The sequence below is a fragment of the Helianthus annuus genome, chromosome 11, assembly GCF_002127325.2.
Source record: "Helianthus annuus cultivar XRQ/B chromosome 11, HanXRQr2.0-SUNRISE, whole genome shotgun sequence".
NCBI lineage: Eukaryota > Viridiplantae > Streptophyta > Magnoliopsida > Asterales > Asteraceae > Helianthus > Helianthus annuus.
Genome location: NC_035443.2, coordinates 185,028,419 through 185,045,915, shown reverse-complemented (window position 1 = coordinate 185,045,915; position 17,497 = coordinate 185,028,419). Strand labels below are relative to the sequence as shown.

At 35.7% G+C, this 17,497-nt stretch overlaps 2 protein-coding genes across 5 annotated transcripts; one reads left to right on the top strand and one right to left on the bottom strand.

Annotated features, from left to right (window-relative positions):
- Positions 1-1,774: 1,774 nt before the first annotated feature.
- Positions 1,775-6,246, bottom strand: LOC110891429. 4 transcript variants are annotated; one of them, XR_002565339.2, is made up of 10 exons: positions 5,919-6,246; positions 5,763-5,858; positions 5,225-5,300; positions 3,990-4,112; positions 3,823-3,893; positions 3,427-3,487; positions 3,155-3,345; positions 2,584-2,679; positions 2,399-2,505; positions 1,775-2,091 (listed from the first exon to the last, which is right to left on the bottom strand). XR_002565339.2 is itself a non-coding variant. In XM_035980369.1 (8 exons), the coding sequence occupies exons 3-7, from the start codon at positions 4,022-4,024 to the stop codon at positions 2,436-2,438; spliced, it is 381 nt and encodes a 126-aa protein (XP_035836262.1). In that variant the 5' UTR covers positions 4,025-4,112; positions 5,225-5,300; positions 5,763-6,245; the 3' UTR covers positions 1,775-2,091; positions 2,399-2,435. The 4 variants fall into 4 exon arrangements, 1 of the variants encoding a protein (XP_035836262.1); XR_004873346.1 differs by lacking the exon at positions 3,155-3,345 and having other exon boundaries at positions 5,919-6,242; XM_035980369.1 differs by lacking the exon at positions 3,155-3,345 and having other exon boundaries at positions 3,775-3,893; positions 5,763-6,245.
- Positions 6,247-14,335: 8,089 nt separating this feature from the next.
- LOC110891430 (mitotic-spindle organizing protein 1B) lies at positions 14,336-16,599 on the top strand. The gene is made up of 2 exons (XM_022139121.2): positions 14,336-14,461; positions 16,236-16,599. The coding sequence occupies exon 2, from the start codon at positions 16,264-16,266 to the stop codon at positions 16,471-16,473; it is 210 nt and encodes a 69-aa protein (XP_021994813.1). The 5' UTR covers positions 14,336-14,461; positions 16,236-16,263; the 3' UTR covers positions 16,474-16,599.
- The last annotated feature ends 898 nt before the right edge of the window (positions 16,600-17,497 follow it).

Sequence of the window (17,497 nt, the reverse complement as noted above, 5' to 3'; positions counted from 1 at the left end):
GGTTGTGTTTTTTTTACCTACCTTTGTTTCTGTGTTACTTTCTGTGTTTGTCTGCCAAATATGCCTGATAAATCTGATTCATATGTTACCTTGGTTAGTAAGCTTGATGCCAGTGATCCTCTATATCTGCATGCTAGTGATTCCAGTGGTCTCACTATTGTGAGTATTAAATTAAAAGGAACTGAAAATTACGTGGTTTGGTCAAATGCTATGAAGCTGGCTCTAATGGCTAAAAACAAACTAGGGTTTATTGATGGTACTTGTGTTAAATCTAAAACTGATGATGTTCTTGCTAGTCAATGGGACAGATGCAATTCAATTGTGTTAACATGGATCTTGAACTCTGTTTCTGAGGAATTATATGTTGGACAAGTCTATTCTAGGCTTGCGTCTGAAGTTTGGGATGATTTAAAAGATACTTATGATAAAGTTGATGGTTCTGTTGTGTTTGGTCTATTTCAAAAAATTAACTCTGTGAGTCAAAATGGTGCTAGTGTCTCTGAATATTATCATAAGATTAACACAATGTGGAAACAATTTGATGCCATGCTACAGTTGCCCTCTTGTACTTGCAATGCTTCCACTAAATTTAATGAATTTAATCAGCTAATTAAACTTATCCAATTCCTGATGGGCCTGGATGATATTTATCAACCTGTTAGGACTAATCTTTTAACCAGGGATCCTCTACCAACTATCAAAACTGCCTTCTCTATCATTTCTAGAGAAGAGTCTCATAGAGGATCAAATACTGGGTCCAAAACTCCTAATGTTGGTTTTGCTGCTAAAATAAATAACTTCAATGACAATAAAAAAAGGTTTAACAAGGGCCCTAATCCTAATCTTAAGTGTACTCATTGCAACAAAATTGGGCATACTGTTGACAAATGTTATGAGCTTCATGGCTACCCTACCAATTATAGACAAAAGCCAAATCAAAATGGTCAATGGTCTAGGTCTAATAATTCTACTAATAGCAACAATAGTCCATCTGTGAACAATTCTGTGAGTGACAAAAGTGCTAGTTCCTTGAACACTCTGTCTGCTGATCAGTTTTCTAAGTTGCTAGGTTTGCTGAATGAAAATAAAACTAAAGAGTCCAATGTAGGAGGTAAATGCTTTAACTCCTTCTCTACTCTTAGAAACTATAAAAATTCTTTCTGTTTTAACTCTATGGGGCCTTCAACACAGAATCTAAATTGGATCATTGATTCTGGTGCAAACCAGCATATGGTCATGACCAGTGAAAACATGTTTAACTTACACTACAAGAAATTTGGTGCTTTACCAACACAAAGTATGTGTGGGAAAAAGCATATAGTGTGTTGGTAGTTGTCTTTACCTACACATAAATTAAGTGTAATGATGTGTAGACTCGTGACTGTGGATATATGCCATTACCCACACATAAGTTATGTGTAGGTATATAGCAAGCTATACCTACACATATATGTGTGGCTAAAAGGCATTTATATGTGTGGTTAAAAGTACAACAATTTGTTTAGAAGGCATTTGACGTGGCGGGTGACGTGGCATCTGACGTGGCAGGTGACGTGGCATCTGACATGGCAGGTGATGTGGCAGGTGACGTGGCATCCAACGTGGCAGGTGACGTGGCATCTGACGTGGCGGATGACGTGGCATGAATATATGTGTAGGTAAAAGTAATCTTATATGTAGGTAAAAGTAATATTATGTGTAGGTAAATGTTGAAGATGTGTTGGTATTGATTTTAATATGTGTTGAAACACATGTAAACTAAAAGGCAGTAAAATCATACATAATGTCACAAACATCACCATTGATTAATACATGAAACAAAGTGCCAATTTGATTAATACATGAAACAAATGTAAACTACAAGTAAAATCATAAATAATCAAAAGGCTTGTCAGCTTAACAAGAGAATCAAGAGTTGGATCCTGACCATTATTGATCCCAACATACAGTTGACGTCATCACAGTATCGACTCCAGCTGCTTCAACTTTGGTTCTAAGTTTTTTGGTGGATAATCTTCTTCAGGAGTGTTGTATGCATCAGCTATAGCCTTTCCCTTTTCCAGTACATCAGTCGGAACAGTTTGAAGCAGGCTGCATTTCTAAAATATGGTAGATCAGACAGTTGCATATTTACAAAAACCGGCATAACGGTTGGGGCGGATAACAGATCATACTGTGTTCGGGTCAAAACAGGTCATTTTAGGAAAGAAAGTATCAAACGACTTGGTAATTGTCACTCTTTCTTTACAGTCTTTTCGATTTCCATAAACAAGTAAACAACCAATATAATAAACATCTACAAAATTATATTTGACTGTATTTTTAAGTCGATATTATCTACTTTAAAGTATAACAAAAGATCACATATTGATTCAGTTGCATAGTTAAAAAAACAAACCTGTTTAACGCATTAACAGCTATGCCGATATTTGACTTTATTGACTTAACCGAAGCTCGGGGTTCAATTCTTGATGCATGTAGCAATAGTCAAGTTCTTCCAAAGCTCTTAAAGGAAGAAATCCATTAGTCAGAAATAAAAATGTGAAGAATATATAAATACTAAATCTGTGACGAAAGCGGTACCTGAGACATTCACAAAAAAATTGTTTTGTCTTATGAGAGTTTGAAGCTATAGCCTTTCCCTTTTCCAGTACATCAGTCGGAACAGTTTGAAGCAGGCTGCATTTTTAAAATATGGTAGATCAGACAGTTGCATATTTACAAAAACCGGCATAACTCTGCCACCACCACGTCCTCCACGACCACCGTCTCTGCCACCATCATTGTTAGCAGCGTATTCAAGTAAACTCGAAAAAGATTAACTTGCAGAGAGTTAAATAAACTTTTATAACATAACCTTTTCATCTAATAATCAATTTTAGCAAACTGAACGAATCACATATAACAGATTGATCTGTTCAATTTCTTCTATCAAATCCTCTACAGTTTAACTGATCCACATATAAATAGATAAAAGGCAACATCAAAAAACATAATGATCTAAATAATTTCAGAAACAAAAGACATTCATATTAATTTAAACAAGCATACAAAAACCACAACCAAATAAATCGCATCTAAAACCGCTAGATTCAAGTCAAACACGCAAACAATATATACAAGTATTGATCGAAACGTAATCGCAAGCATTTACCGATAGAATGTAATATCTTCAAGAGCTAAACAAGCAACAAATAAGCTTTAAACACATATCTTCAGTCAGATCCAGACTTATAGTGAGATCGATAACAAAAGCGACGAAAACTGGAAGCAAATCGCTTCCTGCAACTCCATTTTTACTCGAAAATGATTGATTCGGATGGATACATAAGATGTCGATACAACCTATGATATATATCCACAAATATACATATAAACAGGTTCAAAAAAACGACATGAGTATTGGAAATTATCGAAACAACGCACCTCATTCGGATCAACAGGTTCAGAGAAAACGTCATGAGTATAAAAAGTGATTTCTTCAAACCTAGAATAAGAAATAAGTATAACCATTAATTGCTTAAATAGCAATTACGTAAAATGAGTGAAGAAACACAAACTAACTAGATTTCACACACACAATACGATTCAGTAACTCTTTTATGGTTATTAAATTTGAATCTGGATCAAGAAATACCAATAAAACAAAATATATTATGTATGGCTAATTAAAATTAACCATGCAAAAAGAATTAGATATATAACTAAACACGTGTTTCGGAAAGTACATGTTTTCTGAATAAAACACAAACGTAAACCGTTCGAGAAATGTACATGTTTTCCAAATGAAGCCCAAACAAGTTTGCAACCAAAAATACTGACCCGACCACTTCATACGCGTTGCAACCCGAACCGACCTCTTCAAACTTTGCAAACTGATTCGTAGAAACAACCTGACAAAACATAGCATGACATTAACAAAATGAAGCGAATTTTTATTTAACCCGTTAGAGATAAGATAACTATTACAGGGTAGAATTCGGGCCAACCTTGTGGCACTTTCCACGATTTCATTCTGGGCCATCAAACGCCTTGTGAATCAATTCCGGCATTAAATTTAAGACTAATTCATCAATTTTTATTTGCGGAAGCTTCCCATCTTTTTCCCATAACTAAAAAGTAAAAACAAATAAATAAAAAGTTGAGATTGTAAATATATATAATTTAACGCAATAGAAAAAGTATATCATATACAACTCACTTCTAATAACAATATCAATATTGGTTTCTTCCCTATTCTTTTGACATAGCATTCTTTTCAACATACCTATTGTTTTTAAATGGTGTTACTTAGTTGAATCTTCTAAAAGCTCCGGTAATGATAGAAAGCATTACACAAGAATAAAAGAGAAACATTGGTCAGAGAACTAGGGCTGTTCAAAAATCTCGCGGCTCGCTCGAAGTTCGCTCGAAAAAAGTTCGAAAAAAACTCGGTTCGAAATTGGCTCGGTTATAAACGAGCTGGCTCGGCTCGATTTGTAAACGAGCCGAGCCCGAGCCAAGGTAGGTTCGGTTCGTGGCTCGCTCGTTAGGTGGTTCGTTGACTCGCTCGTTGGGCTCGTTGTAATTAAAAGGCTAATTATATATACGTGTGTATATAATTTTCAGGTTCATATTTGTAGTTAAAAACAAAATGATCCCTACACAAATACTAGTATATAACGTTATAAAATAGAATCAAGTTTCAAAATGAAAGCTATGATATTTTTCCACATTAATAGCCTCTACCTTTAGTTGCCTGTGTGATATTATCGAATAAGTTATGTGAAAATGTTGGTACCAGCATGTCACAGCTTGCATACAACCAAACATAAGAAAGTTTGAACTTGCACACAAATTAATATGCAGGTTTTATGGAGGAATTGGCTTAAAAGATAAGTCCCACCTAGTATTGGATTAATATAGAAAATGTGGGATTGGCTATAAAAGTAAAGAGAGGATTGGGGTAAAAGTTTGTCCCACGTCGCTGCTTAAATAAAGAATATAGAGGGGATACTATCTATAAATGAAGAACCCCTCAGTAATAAATTACTAGTCCAAGTTGACCCTTTTGGCGATTTGGACTTTCTATTCTTACAGGTCAATTGATTTAAAGTAAATTACACAAATTTGCGAGCTAGTTTAACGAGCTTCGAGCTGGCTCGTTTTTCTTCGAGCCCGAGCTTGAGCCTAGGCTGGCTCGGCTCGTTTACACCCCTACAGAGAACATGAAAGAATATCATACCACCACAGTTAACTTTAAGGCTGAAGTCTTTGGTCGTAACTTGTTTTTTATAGCTCTTAAACCCTTCTATTGTGACCTACAAGTTAAAAAAGAATACACAAGTTAGAACCAAAACCGAGACCGATATGCTGCATAGGGTGAGTCTTCTGTTTCCATATATTTGCTCACTCCAACAAATTGATTGGTTTCATGACAAATTATCAAACAGAAGCAAACAAAAAAACTCTACATGACTAAATGGAATCTCAGTTAGACATATTATCAAATATGTGATGTGCATGATTGAACAAAGCAATTTTAATAAACAAATCCATGTCAACAAAGCCCCAAAATCACAATTCAAAAACAAGATTAATGTTGTTACTTAATCCCAGTATAAAAACACCAACCCTGTGTTGCATCCATCTTTGGGGCTCAATTTGGAGCTGTTCCTTGACAATACAATTTAAATACACATAAAATGTACAATTTACATAAAAATAAAACCAAACACACATAAACATAAACCCTAGAAGTTAACATAATAAAAACCACTTACCAGAACCATAAATCCAACGCCTTGTGTTCGCTAAACCGAAGGTCGGTGTCGTCTTAGTTTCTTGTGAAGGGTGATTTTGGCTTTAGGTTCCTGGATCTGTAACAATAGCGAATGAAGAATCGATTTAGATTTCAACAATTTCAGGAAAAGGTTTACCTGTGGCGGTTTTCCACTGCTATAGCCGACGTTGGCTTGTGGCGATTTCGCCATCGTTACCATCAGAGCTGGTATTAGGGTTAGGAGAGGAGAAGGCTCAATTGTAGTCGCCGCTTAGGTGAGAAGAGGGTTGCCGCCGGTTAGGTGAGAAGTGGGGGTTGCCGCCGTGAGGTTTGCCGTCATGAGTTTTGCCGCGTGCATTAGGGTTCAAGGGGAGAAGAAGAGTCTGGGGGAGTTTTGGGGGGAAGGAAGTTCGTGACTGTATATATTATGGTTTGATGAAAACCGACCGTCAACACTTGCGAAGATTAGGGCTCGGTTATATTGGAATGAGATATGTGAATCTACCGTCTAATGAGGGAATTAAACTAGTTGGAGGGAACAATATTAAGGGCGGGAATAGCCAAAAATTTGAAAAAAATTATTATTTATCAAACTAAAGTATATATGAATATATGAATTAGGATCAAATACAAAGCCTCCTAGTTGTGAAAGGGCATAAAGACTCTTGAAAAAAAAAAACCCACTAAAAAAAAAAAAACTAAACACCCATCACCAGTGGTTGTTTAGGATTTTTTTAGGGTTTTAGGGGGTGGTGGGGTTAGGTTTTTTTGGGGGTTGGGGGTGCGGGGGTTAAGTTTTTTTAGCTTTAGGGGTGGGGGGTTAGGGTTTTTTTTTTTTTTTTTTTTTTTTTTTTTTTTTTTTGCGTGGGGTTGGGGGTGGGTGTTTAATTTTTTGGTGGTGGTGTAGTGGGTCTAGGTTTTAAGTTATTGGACACTTGTAACTCTATAAATACTTCTTACACTTCTTACAATTAGGAGTCTTTGTAGAATAACTTAACCCATATATATATGTGTGTGTGTGTACATATTATGTTATATATAAAAGTTTGAAAAAATAAATTATTATAATTAATATAAACTAATTAATAAATAAAATACAAGCCGAGTCGGAGCTTGAAAAACTACCAACGAACCGAGCTTGAGCTTTAAATGAAGCGCTGAGCCCTCATAATTTATTTTTTATGTGTCCAATATCTACACATATTGTACATTTCTAAATATACGTAGGTATTTTTTGCCACGTCATCTTAAAAAAAGATTTAATTATTTATTTTATACGTATTCAATACCTACACGTATTGTACATTTTTCAATATATGTAGATATTTGTTTTGTCCTACATCATTAAAAATATATATTTACTTAATTTATAGGTATGTAATATCTACACATATTGTATATTTTTAATCATGTGTAGGTATTTAATTTGCCACGTCATTTTCATAAATAAAAAAATAAGTATATATTAACTTAGTTTATCTATATTTTTTTTAAATTATTATGTGTTGGTAAACATAATCATTTACCTACATATATATTAGCTTTTTACATATGTGTAGATAATTTAGCTACACATGACGAAAATTTGTTACATGTGTAGGCAATTTTGGGGGGGGGAAATTTTCCCACCAATACCATGTGTGGCTAATATGTATTACCAACACATATTAAGTGTTAATCATTATGAAAATATGTCATCAACTATTACCCACATATATACAAACATGTGTAGGTAAATACCCACACATTTACATGTGTAGGTAAATTATGTGTGGGTAAACACCCCAATTTCTTGTAGTGTTAGTTGATGTGTCTGAATATAATATTACCATTAAACACCCAAATGGGACAGATGCTAAAGTCACTAAAATTGGGTCCTTTAAGTTGTCAGACTCTGTGATCTTAAAAGATGTGTTTGTTGTGCCAGAGTACTATGTGAATCTTATTTCTGTCTATAAGTTAGCCAAGGACAACAAACTTAGGGTCATTTTTTGATGAAAATACTTGTTACATTCAGGATTCCTGCACAAAGAAAACCCTGGTGACTAGTAGACAAACTGAGGGTTTGTACTTTTATGGTAACCCTCTAGGCACTAATTTTTCTTGTTTGAGTAAAACTGAAAATATAAAGCTCTGGCACTCAAGGCTGGGTCACCCAGCTGAACAAGTGTTGAAAGTCTTACAAATTGAAACTGAGTTAAATAACATCAAGCCTTGTGACAACATAAAGTCCCTTTTCCTCTAAGTGAACACAGATCATCTAAAGTAGGGGATCTAGTTCATTTGGATGTCTGGGGTCCCTACAAAGTCACTAGCATAGATGGGTACAATTTTTTCCTCACAGTTGTTGATGATTTTACCAGGACTGTTTGGGTGTACTTACTAAAATCCAAATCAGAAGTTTTTGAAAACATACAAAATTTTTACAATCTGGTCAAAACTCAATTTGAAGTCGATATCAAGGTTTTTCGTAGTGATAACGGATCCGAGTTTATTAATTCTCAGATGTCATCCTTTGTTAAAAACAAAGGGATTCTTCATCAAACCTCATGCACATATACTCCACAACAAAATGGTGTTGTGGAGAGAAAACATAGACACTTGCTAAATGTTGCAAGAGCTTTATTATTTCAGTCTAAAGTTCCCCTCAAATACTGGTCTGAATGTGTGCTTACTGCTTCCTACTTGATTAACAGGCTTCCCTCTTCTGTGTTGCATGGTTGTTCTCCTTATGAAATGTTATTTGGCTTTAAACCTTCTCTTGATCACTTGAAAGTTTTTGATTGCCTTTGCTATTTTACCATTTTAGACAACTCTGATAAACTTGAGGAACGAGCTGAAAAATGTGTTTTTACGGGATATTCAAATCTTAAAAAGGGTTATAAGGTTTGGAGCTAGAACAAAGAAAATTCATTTTTTCTAGGGATGTCAGTTTTCACGAAACTGTCTTCCCTTTTAATAACACTCATGAACAAATAAGTACAAACTTTCTAAACCAACTCAACTTCTTTGACAATTTTGAAACATCAAGTGATACAAATCCCAATGATGAAGAGAAGGATATTACTGACTCAACCACTGTGACTCAGCAACACAGTGATGCAGTTGAGTCAACTGTCGATAGTAATACTCAGCAATCATCAGGAGCTGACGTTGAGACTGAGAGGAATGAGTCCATGGGGGCTACAACTGAACCTGTGAGGGCTGAGTCTAGTGGCATTGGTGATGAGTCAAACCTTCCTAAGGGTACTCAAAACATTAGAAGGTCCACTAGGACCGCTTCTATTCCTAAAAGATTCGATGATTATATTGTTGGGAATGCAAAATATAGCTATGATAAAGTCGTCAATTATTCCAACTTACCTAGTGAGAACATTTGCTTTGCTGCTAATATCAATAAAATAATTGAACCATGCACCTATAAAGATGCCCTTAATGATAAAAGATGGATTGATGCAATGAATGATGAATTATCTGCCATGTATAAGAATAATACATGGGATATTGTTGATCTTCCTAGTGGTAAAAAACCTATTGGGTGTAAATGGGTGTTTAAGGTCAAATACAAGTCAACAGGGGAAGTAGATAGGTTCAAAGCTCGGCTTGTGGCCAAAGGCTTTAACCAACGAGAGGGGATTGACTTTGAGGAAACATTCTCCCCTGTCGTTAAAATGGTAACTGTCAGATGTGTTGTTAGTCTAGCTGTCCAAAATGATTGGCCCTTGTATCAACTTGATATTAACAACGCCTTCCTATATGGTAATCTTAGAGAGGAAGTTTATATGTCTTTACCTGATGGGTTAAATGTTAAAGGGAACAAAGTATGTAAGTTAAATAAGTCTCTATATGGCCTAAAGCAAGCTCCACGAATGTGGAATGAAAAACTTGTTCAAGTGTTGGTCAAAATTGGCTTTACACAATCTAAGTGTGATCATTCCATGTTCATCAAATCTGTGAACTCTGTGTTTATTGTGCTTCTTGTTTATGTAGATGATATTGTTCTAACTGGAAACTGTGAAAAAGAAATAAACAAAATTAAGGATTTTTTAAAAACTGAGTTTTTAATCAAAGATCTTGGCCTACTCAAATATTTCTTGGGCATTGAGGTAACTAAAACTACCAATGGCATTTGCGTTTCTCAAAGGAAGTACTGTATGGACCTGTTAAATGAATACGGGATGAGTGGAAGTAAGCCCAACGGCTGTCCCATAGATCAAAATCATGTTTTGACAAATCTAACTCTCACTAAGTCAAAACCTGTGAATGTCACACAGTATCAACAACTGATAGGAAAATTAATTTATCTATCACATACAAGACCGGACATTGCCTATTCGGTTCATTATTTGTCTCAGTTTATGCATAAGCCAACTGAGGCTCATACCCAAATTGCCTTCAAGGTTCTGCGCTACTTGAAAAGTGCTCCAGGTACTGGCATTCTTTTTCAAAAAAGTAGCACTTTTCATTTAACAGCCTTTGCAGATTCGGACTGGGCCAAATGTGTTGAAAGCCGCAGATCTGTCACCGGCTTTTGTATATTCCTTGGAAGCTCATTGATCTCCTGAAAAAGCAAAAAGCAAAACGTTGTCTCAAGATCCTCTGTCGAAGCAGAGTATCGATCTATGTGCAATGCTACATGTGAAGTATTATGGTTGATGAACATCTTAAGGGAACTGAAAGTGGATGTGGATATTCCTGTTGTGCTGAAATGTGACAACACAGCAGCTTTATCCATTGTTGCTAACCCTGTCTTTCATGACAGAACGAAACATTTCGAGGTTGACCTTTTTTTTTGCGAGAAAAAATTGCTTCAGGCTTAATTAAAGCCACTGGTGTCAAGTCTGAACATCAACTGGCAGATATTTTCACTAAAGGCCTGCTACCAAAAGCTCATGCAGACATGTGTAAGTACTTAGGTCTGTCTAATCTTTTTCACATTTAAACTGCGGGGGGGGGGGGGGGGGGGGGTTAAAAATACTATTTATACTATTTATTCAGTTTAAATGTTCATTGCCTTCTCTAATTTATTTCCATGTTTATTGTTTGTGAGGTTTGCTCTGCTGTATTTGGGCTAGTAGCCGTTGTGCCCAGCTGTTCCAAGCTGTTGCTGTCTTTGGGCTTAGCTGTTGCCTGCTTTGGGCTCCCATGATTCTCGGTGGCCCCTTAGGGCTTGGCCCTTATAAAGAAGGGTGGTTGGTGTGGCTGATATACTTGAGCTCCTTACTTCACTCGCTCTCATCTTATATCATTCTGTCTTGATTCCCTCTACTCACACGTACATTCGTGAGATTAGGGTTTCCTTCTGTCTTATACAGATCATACTACTGGAGATCTTTACTTGTAGAACAATCTGTGTTGAGTGATTGTCTATTGCGTGTATCTGTTTGCTGAGATTCATAATAAAACTGTGTTTGTAGTTTCAATCCTTGAGTTCTGACAAAACTACCCATCATTTAGGAAAAATAATCAGGGGGGCGATCCTATATAATTTTAAAATTTTCGAACGAAAAATCGGACCATATACACTTATAACTGAAACATTGGGGTGGGCGGGTGCACCCCCGAGCACCCATGATCCTTCGCCCCTGCCGTTGACGGGCCGGTGTACACGACGTGGAGAGGCAACAACGCTGGTTTTCCACACCTACACCGTATGATCTTAGATGCTTTAAGTAGTTTAAGACATAAAACTAGGAAATCATAATCGACAAGATTAGATTTTGAACATAACTATAATAAATATATATTAATATTAATAATTATTATAATATGAGCACCAACAATAGCATTTTTGGGTTGATTTTTTGGGCCATGTGGATGATGCAATTGTGAAGAGTGAGTAGTGAAGAGGAAATATGGGTAGGAGGCAGGCAACAATTTATTTCGTGGGTTAGCGACTGTGGTTAGTAGCAAATAGGACCGAGAAAGTCAGGAATGAGTATTGAGTAGAGATGTTCAAAGTTTGGTTCGGTTAGTTTGGACAAAAAGTTAAAGAACAAACGATCAACTACGCTTTTTAAAAACAACAAAACAAAATAACCAGATTAAACATGTAAGACGACTGTGCCAATTTAATGGATTGGGATCATGGTTTATTGTATATGGCGGTGTCCGAATCATCTATATTATACATCTCGTGTAGACATTTTTGGAATTATACTACTTTAAGAATTAAGATGCTTTCCAGATTAGGCAAGTTTTAACTTCTAGAAGACAAGCTTTTATTTTAAATTTCCTTCCCCTACACATCAAAATTCTACTCAAACCCCTTGGTGAGTTTTACATCAATAGACTCGTATCATCGTTCTGATCAAAAGCCTTAAAACATCAGTTTGTAATTCGGAAAAAAACTTAACTCCGTTAAAAATTTTTAACTGAGGACCGGTGGAGGAAAAATAATTGAAAGGTGGGACTGTTACGAGGAATAAAAAAGGTGGGACTGTCAATGGCCAATGACGTCTAGTAGGGATTATTAGAGGTCCATATCCCAAAACTAGGGATGAGATTTTTTACCGAAATACCGGTACCGCACCGGTACCGTACCGATCATAAACGGTACCGGTATCAGTAATAGATTTTTCGAAATTCGATATCGGTACCGGTATTTTTCGGTAAATACCGGTATTAATACTGAATTTAATAATGAATTCCAAGGGGTTTTACGTTGGATTGAAGATGCGATAAATATGCAAAACTAAAGAGGAAAAGGGAAAATGCAAAGCGATTAAAGAGATTAAACCAATATCAAATTTTTTTTGTTTGGTTATTTTTAATCAATTATGTTGTTTTAGACATGTTGGAATTTCGATGTTAAAAAGTCGAACCAATGAATGTTTACCTTTTGATTTTTTACTACTTAATATGTTTACCTTTTGTTTACATTTCTGTATATATTACTGTAGTTTAGTTAATAATGGATGGATGGGTTACACATGATATTTTTTAGGTAAAACAATGGATGACGCCAAAGCAGTATCAATGTAGTAAAGTACGGAAATACCAGTACCGATAGTCCGATACCGAATCTATAAATACGGTATGGTAATCGGTATCCACATTTCCTCAATTTCGGTAACGGTATTTACGGTATCGGTACCGGTACCATGCTCATCCCTACCCAACACTATATGTAGTCTTTGTTAAATTTTTTTAATGAAAGACATTTCAACTCACATTATCATTTAGGGGTTGTTTGAGTATCTTTGAATGGGTAAGTATTGAACTATTAAGATCTCTAAACTATTAAGTGTTGAGCAATAAGAGGTATGAATCATTAAGAACCAGTATAATGCTTATCAATTCAGAGAGAAATGTCTGACCAATTCAGATAAGAGTTCTTAACCATTCAGACTCAGTAAAATGCTTAACCATTCAGAGCCAAATGTCTGAACCATTTAGACATCTGTTTACGAAACAAACAATCTAAACCGCCCAATACACCCAGTTAAACCGTTTCTAAACCAAATCCGGTACGTTATAAAAAACCGGATTATCTCCATTAACATTAGAAGATGCTTACGTAAGCCGGGAATAGGGTTTTCATCTCATTGGCCATTTTGGGCGGCCATGTTGACTTTTAGTTTTTTTTTTATATAATAGTTATTTATAGGTTATGTCAAATTACAATTTTATCCTAGGTGTAAAATTACGATTTCACCCTCGAATCGAAATAAAGTTTTGCTTTTGCCCCCGGCTTAAATTTACGATTTTGCCCTCAGTTAAAAAATACAATTTTGCCCCCAGCTCAAAATAAAATTATGGTTTTGCCTCAGCTAGAGTCCTGTCAAATCACGATTTCGTTCCCACTTTAAAATTACGATTTTGCCCCCAACTAAAAATTACGCTTTTGCCCGCAAATAAAATATTACGATTTTGCCCCCATTTCAAAAAAAAATGGTTTTGCCCTCAGTTAAAAATATTATTTTACCTCCATTTTAAATTTACGATCATACCTCCGCTAAAAAATGCAATCTTGCCATCGTTTTTTTCTTTGCCAAAACCATGGTAGTGTTTTATTTTACTTTGTTGATTTAATTTTGTTTTTATTCACGCCAAACAGCTGCCTATCACTCGCTAATTTGTCCTGACAAGTTATTGTTTTGCCCCCCAACTCTAAATTACACGCTTGTCATCGTTTTAGTTAATTTTTTTCATCATAACTATGGTACTGTTTTTCTTTAATTGGTTAACTTGATGTATCTTTTTTTATATGGTGTTATAGGTAGCATGCATAGCTAACTGACATAAAGGCGTACATGTTATTAACCTAAGAAATACTCGGTTTAGCGCCCCGCAACACGGGCGGCGTATAACTCTAGCAGCCTAACACTGGCTCATTAGTCCTGAAAAATTATAGTTTTGCCCTGAACCCAAAATTACGGTTTTATCATCGTTTTTTTTTTTTCATAGCAAAATTATAGTAGTCTTTTTTTTAATTGATTGAGAATTATTCGGCATCGCCCCGCAACGCGGGCGGGACATCTACTAGTTTTAAAACATTGCCAAAAATATTCAATAACCGTTCAAAATAAATAAATAAAATATTCAATATTCAAATTTTCTTTTAACGCAATTTAAAATATTCACTTTAGGTTTCAAAAGTAGCAACACAAAATCAAATCATTAATTCTAGACCCCCTTTCTTCTTCACTCATCCCAAATTCGAAACCCTAATTTCCCCAATTGAGAAGCTTCATTCAGGTATTCGCTTTCTTCACTCTTGATATTAATTAATTACCTTCTTACAATCATCTATTCATGCTCTATGATTTGTTATCTTCTTATTTAACCCACAAATTCTCGTATAATTGACGAATCATGTGAATAATAATAACAGACCAAAATTGGCCTTATATAATTGTGCGTTTGAATTTGATCTGAATTTTTTACGAATAGAATGATTTAGGTGTTTAAGCTGCAGCGAAATCCGTTTTAAGGTGATTTAGGTTTAATATGGCAATTAAAAGTTAAAGTGCGATTGGATATTTGGAACAGTGTGAGAATTTTGATGATTTTTGATGCTTAATGTGTTAGTTTTGAGTAGGAACTGACTAAGACTTAAAACACTAACAACTAACAATTAATACTTAAAACACTAATAGCAGCAATAAGAAGAAACACAAATGGTAGAAATAAGAAGAAAGGTACTGATATCGGGAAAATTGGTGATATATCGGTCCAATTTCGATCAAATATCGGTCAAAATCGCCGATATTATCGGTAACAATATTCCGACCGATATTTTGCACCGACATCTCGGAAGGGGACCGATAATCGATATATCACTGATATATCGGGATATTAACTACATAGATAATTCATGAATCTCTAATATAATTAAATTTACTTATTACATATAGTAATGAAAAATGAAAAGTTACATTAAAAGATTCAAGCTTTTAGTCAACTCCTGGCTGTTTTGAAATCTAGTTGAAAGAAAACGTTGGTAATTTAGTAGTTGACAACTTAGGCTTATACGGTGCTCAAATTTCTAACACTTGTATACGTATGTCCAATGGGTTGTTGTTGGTGGTATATATTTACACTTTTATCTGTTGCAATCCTAAATATTTATTTCTATTAAAGGGCAATTTGTGAAGGATTTGTAATGGCTGTTTGGATAGTATACTTCTTGACAGTGATCATCATGTCTAATTGTCATGTACATGATTCAAAGTTTGATACTTTGATGTACTTTAGGGCTGTAAACGAGCCGAGTCGAGCCGAGCTAGACCCAGCTCGAGCTCGGCTCGAACTCGATTCGAGCTGGCTCGGCTCGAGCTCGAATTTCAAATCGAGCTGAGATTTGAGGCTCGAGCTCGGCTCGATTAGAATTCAAGCTAGCTCGGCTCGGCTCGATCTAGCTCGAACTAACAAAGAACCGCAAAATTTATTACTTAAAAAGCCCTTAAAAATGAACTTCTTCATAGCCTAAGGGCCATAATTGCCATTTAATTTAACCATATGGCTAAATATGCAAGTATAAATAGTTAATTCACTATCTCCATTGTCTTTACCTTCTTTTATAAGGGAGATACTCCCTTAGTTTTTGTTTTCTAAGCGATGTGGGACAAAAAAAATGAAGGATGTAAACCTTATCGAGCCAGCTCACGAGCTCACGAGCCGAGCCAGGCCAAGCTCGAGCTAGAATGTTGTTGGTGTTCCAAGATGCAGTAAAATTGAAGTTTCAGGTTTAATATCACATTTGAAAATCGAAGTGCAATAGAATACTTGGAACATTGTGAGGATTTCGTGTTTTTCCTGCTTAATATCTTAGTTTTCAGCTAATTGGCTTGATTTTAGCATTGTTGCATCTGTCATATTGAGATTTATTTTGACTTTTCTGGTCAAATTCTTCATGTTTATAATATTCGTTTCTATTAAAGGCTAATTGTCATGGTAATTTGAGAATAGCTATGATTTTCATGTCTCACCGTCATGTATTTGATTCAAAGTTTGATTTTGAAATTTGCAGCAATTTCTTTCATAAGTTTCGGGTTCTCATGGATCAAGATGCTGCACGCACCGCAAGGGAATCACTCGAGTTAGTCTTCCAGATGTCAAACATTCTTGACACAGGGTTAGACCGTCAAACCCTTTCGGTGCTCATTGCCCTCTGTGACCTCGGTGTAAACCCTGAGGCACTTGCTGCAGTGGTCAAGGAGTTTCGTCGTGACCCGCCAATAACCTCCTCAACACCATCTAGTAACTAATGTTTATGTTAATGTGAAGTCTTATGTTGTTTCAGAATTTCAGTTTTATGTTTTCTGGTGTCATTATTAGTTGTTAACATGTTAAAACATTTAAACTGATTATATGACGATGGAAGTTCTCAAATCCCTACTCGCGTTTATACATACCTGCGTACGTACGTACACATATTACATATATTTCATACACACCTCGAGATATACTTACGTATGCGCAAGACACAGGCTAACATTTTGTATGCTTTCTTGCATATAAGCGAACCGAGCAAACTCGTTAAGGGAATAAATGTGTTTACGAACTGTTCATGAACACTTAAACGAACAAACACAGATGAACTTTCTGCATAATGGTTCATAAATTGTTCGCTGAACGATCAGTGCGTTTGCGGCCCTACTTGCATACACAAATATTCGGCTGTTACAATCTAGGCTTGAGCAGGGGCAAGTTGCAGCCTATTGGAACAAAGACGATAAACGACAAGGTCCCTTGCCTACGGCCAATGTAATTCCTAGCCTACGGCCAATGTAATTCCTACAGCACCGTCTCACGATTTCAGTTAAGGGCTTGAAACCGATGCTAGTCTTAAGTGGTTTAAGGTGTGATTGTAGCTTCTGATGGATACCATTAGCAATACATTTTAGGGATAGGAAAGGTCGTAGAAATACCTTCTGAAATAGTTTTTTTTTTTTTTTACATTTTATAGCGGCCACCGACAAGAGAGGTGACGATAGAGAAATTTTGAACTATCGTTATCTCGAAGTAAAATTCTTTGATTCGACATAATATTCCTAGATACGCGTGCGACTCGATGTAAGGTTCCTTGATTCGACGTTAGATTCCTCGATTCATTGTCGTGCGAATTATTTTATTCGACGTAATATTCCTTGATTCACGCGTTAATAATTTGACAATACGTAATATTCTGTAACAACTTACTATATAAACGACTATAATCTTATTCATTTTCATTCAACTTCTTTTCATTTCTTCTATATTCTCTCTGTATTCAAGTTATATTATGCTATC

Coding starts and splice junctions, on each gene's coding strand:
- LOC110891430 (XM_022139121.2), top strand. CDS start 16,264: ATGGATCAAGATGCTGCACGCACCGCAAGGGAATCACTCGAGTTAGTC.
- LOC110891429 (XM_035980369.1), bottom strand. CDS start 4,024: ATGGCCCAGAATGAAATCGTGGAAAGTGCCACAAG. Junction 3,894..3,989: donor ATCGTGGAAAGTGCCACAAG/GTTGGCCCGAAT, acceptor ATGTTTTGTCAG/GTTGTTTCTACGAATCAGTT. Junction 2,680..3,426: donor AACCTGTTGATCCGAATGAG/GTGCGTTGTTTC, acceptor TTAAAAATGCAG/CCTGCTTCAAACTGTTCCGA.